Source organism: Cebus imitator, unplaced genomic scaffold (genome assembly GCF_001604975.1).
Source record: "Cebus imitator isolate Cc_AM_T3 unplaced genomic scaffold, Cebus_imitator-1.0 Scaffold20, whole genome shotgun sequence".
NCBI lineage: Eukaryota > Metazoa > Chordata > Mammalia > Primates > Cebidae > Cebus > Cebus imitator.
In genome coordinates this window covers 1,082,736-1,088,010 of record NW_016107335.1, presented here as the reverse complement: position 1 = coordinate 1,088,010, position 5,275 = coordinate 1,082,736, and the positions used below count along the sequence as shown (strand labels likewise).

At 52.8% G+C, this 5,275-nt stretch overlaps 1 protein-coding gene across 2 annotated transcripts in view; it reads right to left on the bottom strand.

The window, feature by feature from the left end:
* Positions 1-5,275, bottom strand: part of PTPRN2 (protein tyrosine phosphatase receptor type N2) — a 1,009,572-nt gene that overhangs the window by 604,863 nt on the left and 399,434 nt on the right. For both annotated transcript variants that reach the window (XM_017519415.2, XM_037735320.1), the window contains one exon: positions 508-868. In XM_017519415.2, the coding sequence (XP_017374904.1) occupies positions 508-868 (361 nt within the window). The remainder of the gene's footprint in view (positions 1-507; positions 869-5,275) is intronic.

Below are 5,275 nucleotides of genomic sequence, written 5' to 3'. Positions count from 1 at the left end.
CCCCCCATCCCTCATCAGGAGCGCCTCCCCCTCCCCCAGACCCGTCCTACCAGCCACGTTCCCGCCCCATCCCTCATCAGGAGCGCCTCCCCCTCCCCCAGACCCGTCCTACGAGCCACGTTCCCGCCCTATCCCTCATCAGGAGCACCTCTCCCTCCCCCAGACCCTCAGGAGTGCCTCCCCCTCCCCCACACCCTCAGAAGCGCCTCCCTCTCCCCCACACCCTCAGGAGTGCCTCCCCCTCCCCCAGACCCTCAGGAGCACCTCCTCCCCCCACTGGCCACTATGTTCTCAGGTCATGAAATGACCACATGCTCCTTTCCAGAGCAGAGAGGGAGTGAGGACCAAAGGGACCCTAACCCCCACGGTGCCCTATTCCTGCCATGCGTCCTCAGGGGGAGTGCAGTGTGCAGACCCACGTGTGGGAAGAACATGGCACATTTGCCATTGGGAGGGGCCGGACGGAGACCATCAGCAAACAAGAAACACCAGGCAGGGCTGACTCACCTTCGCCAGTGCTGGGGGAGTCATTGGGGTCTTCCAGAGGTGAAGGCCACTTCTGGGCGGTGGCTGGTGCCAGCAAGGGCCTGGGCATCCTTGGAGGTGCATGCAGAAGGTACTGTGGCTCCGGGCTGCCCTCCCCGGGTGGAGCTGGGGGCCTTCGGGCAGCAAAGGCACCGAGGGCTCTCATCAGATGGTGTCTGTCCACACCACTGTCGACTTTAGGGCTGAGTTCGTCTGGCTGGAGCTGGCTGAGGGTCCGAGGCAGGAGGTCCTCGGGGAGCTGGGCCCGGGGCCCAGGAGGGTAGGTCAGCGCAGACGTGTGAGCCACGTAGGTCAGGATCCTCTCGGAGAAGGGGTCATCACCCTGGAGGGAGAGGGGAGCAAACAGGGTAAGCGTCATGTTTCCAGCGTCAGCCACGCGTGCCAAGATGCCCCCCAGACTCAGGGCAGTCCTGGTCCTAAACCGCCCTGAACGTCTCTGAAACATAAAGCCAAAACAGGACTCTCTTCGCTCTGACAAACCCAGGTCCCTACTTCGCAGTTGCTCTTATGTTATTTTTTAACAACAGCTTTATGGAGATAATTCACCCACTTCAGCAGTTTTTAGTGTATTCACAGAGTTGTGAAATATCACAACTAAGCCGATAACATCCGTATCACCCGAAAAGAAAGGCTGCAGCCACTCCACCCCTCCCCACACCGGCACCGCTCATGTGCGTTCTGTCTTTATGGATTCAGCCTCTCCTGGACGTTTCCTGTAAATGGATTCGCAATCACACCAGGTGTGGCACCTTGCCTGCCTCATTTCCCCAGCATGACGTCCTCAGGTGCAGCCAGGCCGGGGCCATGCCTGGGTCAGGACATCCCTCCCCTGAAGGCCGAGAGCTACCCCATGCATGGACATCCCACATCTTAAAAACTCACTCATCAGTTGATGGACATTTGCTCTTTTCAACCTTTTGGCTATTTTGAAATCATGCCACCATGAGTCTTCATTTATGAGTGTTTGTATAAATGTGCTTTCAGTGCTCTTGGGTTTACTGGAGGATGTCATATGGTAACTCGGATTTAACTGATGAGGCGCTCCCAAACTCGGCAGCTTCCCGAGCAGTCGCACCAGTAACTCTGCAGACTCCAGCTCCTCTGCGTCCCTGCCCACACTTGCTATCGTCCGTCTGTTTTTACTGTGGTTGTCCTGGTGGTTGGAGCCGGATATCTCGCTGTGTCACTTGCGTAACACCCGGAGCCTCGTAGGCCCTGCACCTGGAGCCTCCAACCCAGCTGTAACCAAAGGTCCTTTGCGCAGCGGCTCCGGGTCACTGCGTTCGCGGCAGTGAGAGGAGCTGATCACTCAGTAACGAGAGGAGCTGGTCCCAGGTACGTTCCTGAGGCTCGGTGATGTACCCTGTGCCCCCACCCCCGCCCGTGGCTCACGATACTGCTGCACCTTTACGTGCCCTTACTGACCACTTGTACATCTTCTCTGAAGAAACGTCGGTTGGTATTTTTGCCTGCACTGGTCTTCATTTTAGCCCCAAACAGCGGCTCCCCAAAAGCTGCATCTCTCAGCAACGCTCAGCAGAGGCCTCAGGGCTGTGTCTGGAGGTCTTCAAGGCAGCTCCTTCACTGATGCCTTGAAACATGTCTGCAGCCTGCTCCTTCAGCTGTAAGGTTCTGCAGCGGGGAAGATGCCAGGGTCTCCTACTCAATAATCACCCATCACTTACTAATCAATGCCCTGGCCAACGTGGTCTTTCATGGAATTTCTGTCTATATTTTCTCCTCACTCATGTAGTAAAATTCCCCAGGAGGACATGTCCTCATCACACTTTGTGTCAACAGACAAACCAAGGCCCAGCTGTCCTCCCTCTAGGGCAGCTGTAAAAATGTGAGAAATCTCATGTTCTGCCTCTGACTTGGGCTTCACCAAAATGTCACGGACAAGCTTAGTGCTAATCATCTCCAGCTTGGAGACTTTCAAATCCTGGACACACAGGCCTAGCTCCCTGGAGGCTGCGTGGGGGTGTGGATGACGCACTCGTATTTTCTACTCGTCCCTCCTCGGAGCACATGACCAGTGTCGTGTCAATGGAGGTGCACACCTGGGCATCAAGCTGAGGGTGCGCAGCCCTCACTGACCGTGAGGTGGGGGCTCGGACTTCCAAGTCTGGCTATTTCTGAAAATATTTGGGTTCATGCTCTGAGGATAGGTTTTTCAATAGCAACCTGGAAGTTGTGAAATGGGTTGATATAGATTGCGTTTGTTTGTTTGCTGTATTTTTTTGAGACAGAGTCTCCTTCTGTTACGCAGGCTGAAGTGAAGTGGTGTGATCTCGGCTCACTGCAACCTCTGCCTCCTGGATTCAAGCGATTCTCAAGTCTAAGCCTCCCAAGCAGCTGGGAGCACAGGCACACACCCCCATATCTGGCTATCTGGGTGTGGGTGTGGGTGTGTGTGTGTGTGTGTGTGTGTGTGTGGTTTTTTAGTAGAAATGGGTTTTCACCATGTTGGCCAGGCTGGTCTCAAACTCCTGGCCTCAAGTGATCCAGCCTCCCGAAGTGCTGAGGTTAGTGCCCAGCAGGGTTGATACAGGTTCTAATTTCAGTTCTCATCTATGAACTTGGGGTCTCACCCCGTCATCTAGGCTGCAGTGCAGTGGCACAATTGCAGCTGACTGTAACCTCCGCCTCTTGGGTTCAAGCAGTTCTCCTGCCTCAGCCTCCTGAGTAGCTGACATTACAGGCACCCGCTACCACATTTTTATATTTTTAGTAGAGACGGGGTTTCACCCTATTGGCCAGGCTGGTCTCCAACTCCTGACCTCAAGTGATCCGCCTGCCTCAGCCTCCCAAAGCGCTGGGATTACAGGCATGAGCCACCATTCCCAGCCATTATTTCTAAGATATTTTAATTATTTATAAAGTGATGTGACTTAAGTATCATCCAAACTGTTTAATTTTGTCCAAGGACCAGCTGAAATCAACCATCCTTCCCTTTGGAAAGACAGTGTGTGAGACAGCACGGGCGGGAGGAGCAGTGCTCGCGACAGTGGCTGCTCCCACAACAAACAGCCCCTCCAGCAATTTCCCACAAATTGGGTGTAAGTGTCAATCTCCAGCTCAGCCCGAGCTGCCTTCTGCAAAGGCTGTCTCTGAACACCTGGTCAGGCCACCGTGCGGGGGCTGGGGATCTGAGTCCAAATCCCTCATTACGTGCCTGCGAGCAGCTCTCCCCTCACAGCTACGAGTGCAGCCACTGGAGCTTCCACTCAAAGGGCCTTTAATTAACGCTACGTTGGAAGCTCCAGGTGCAGGGCTTACAAGGCTCGGTGCACGACACAATCACAGCAGAGTGATCTGTGCAGTCGGCTTGGAAAAACAATCTATTTTCGGTTTGTTTATGTTCTGAATCAAATTAAGGTGAAGAAGAAAAAGAATATTTCAGTAGTTAGCACAAACAACAGAGCCTGTAGAAATAATAGCAAACATGGGTTTCCACGAGGCACGCCAGCTATTCAGCACCCGACTGCAGACGCTGCGGTGTTCCTCACCAGGGTGAGGTGACCATGCCATAATCAAGAGGGCCTGAGACGGAAAACACACACGGGCGGTGAAGAAAAGTGTCACGGAGACTGGCTAGTGTGTGGTATGAAGTCCCAAAGGAGAGGGTCCGGGCTCTGGAACTGCCTGGGTTTAACCTACCACTAAGGCTAGAAGCATAGTGACCTCTGCTTCAGCAAGTCATTCAAGTCATCAGTAAAACGATGGTGACAGTGACGGTGCGTGGCACAGAAGTGTGAACGGCTGTGACTGCAACTATTATCACTGCTGCTTACTCTACCTTCTTGTACCTTCATATTCTTTGAAGCTCTCAGGAAATCCGTATCTTAACTGAGGAGGAACTATCTAATCATGCCTTTTCTTCCACTTTCAGCTCTGAGTTTAAAATTCTGTGATTCATTTTCAAACCCCCTATTGTGAAGATGTTTTAAGTCTCACTTCAACATACCAGTGATGTGAGATTTCTGAAGAAAATGTGGAATAATTTTTAAGGCTGTAGCTGCCCAAACCTGGAAATCAGCAGCCTAAAAGCATGGACACGGACGGATTCCGGCACATGCTATGGACATTGCTGGTGCATGAATTCCTCAAACTATGTGTAAGAGAAATCCTGCTGAGCACCTCTGGTGTAGCCCAGCCGTGTGTATGGAGCATCGAGAGCTTCCGCCAAAGTCTGCTGATGTCTCAGCTGACATGATATTCTACCGGGAATATTCTTCAACCCACTGCCCTTCCACTCACGCAGACACTGAAAAAGCCAGCAGAAAGAAGGCTCACTGAGAGACTGGCCCAACCCTGCCAGCTCTGTGTAACCTGTGTAAGTGTGGACCACTTAGCTAACCTCTTGAGGCCTCCCTTTCACCACCTGCAAAACTGGAAAAGTAATTCTGTTTTCTTTAAAAGCAGCTGTGAGGATGAGGGACAGTATAGGTAAGACTGACTTGCTCAGCACAAGACTCAGAGGAGGAACATGATCAATGGCAGTCATCAGCAGTATCATTGTCAACATTAGTGTCACTGCCACCATCCGCAGCAGCATCCTCCCCAGTCATCATCCTCCTCATCCAAAGTAGCATCCTCATCACATCATCACCCCCAGTCATCATCCTCACCAGCATAATCCCCACCATCATCATCCCCACCATCACCATCCTCACCATCATCCCCACCATCATCATCCGCACCATCACCACCCTCACCATCATCATCC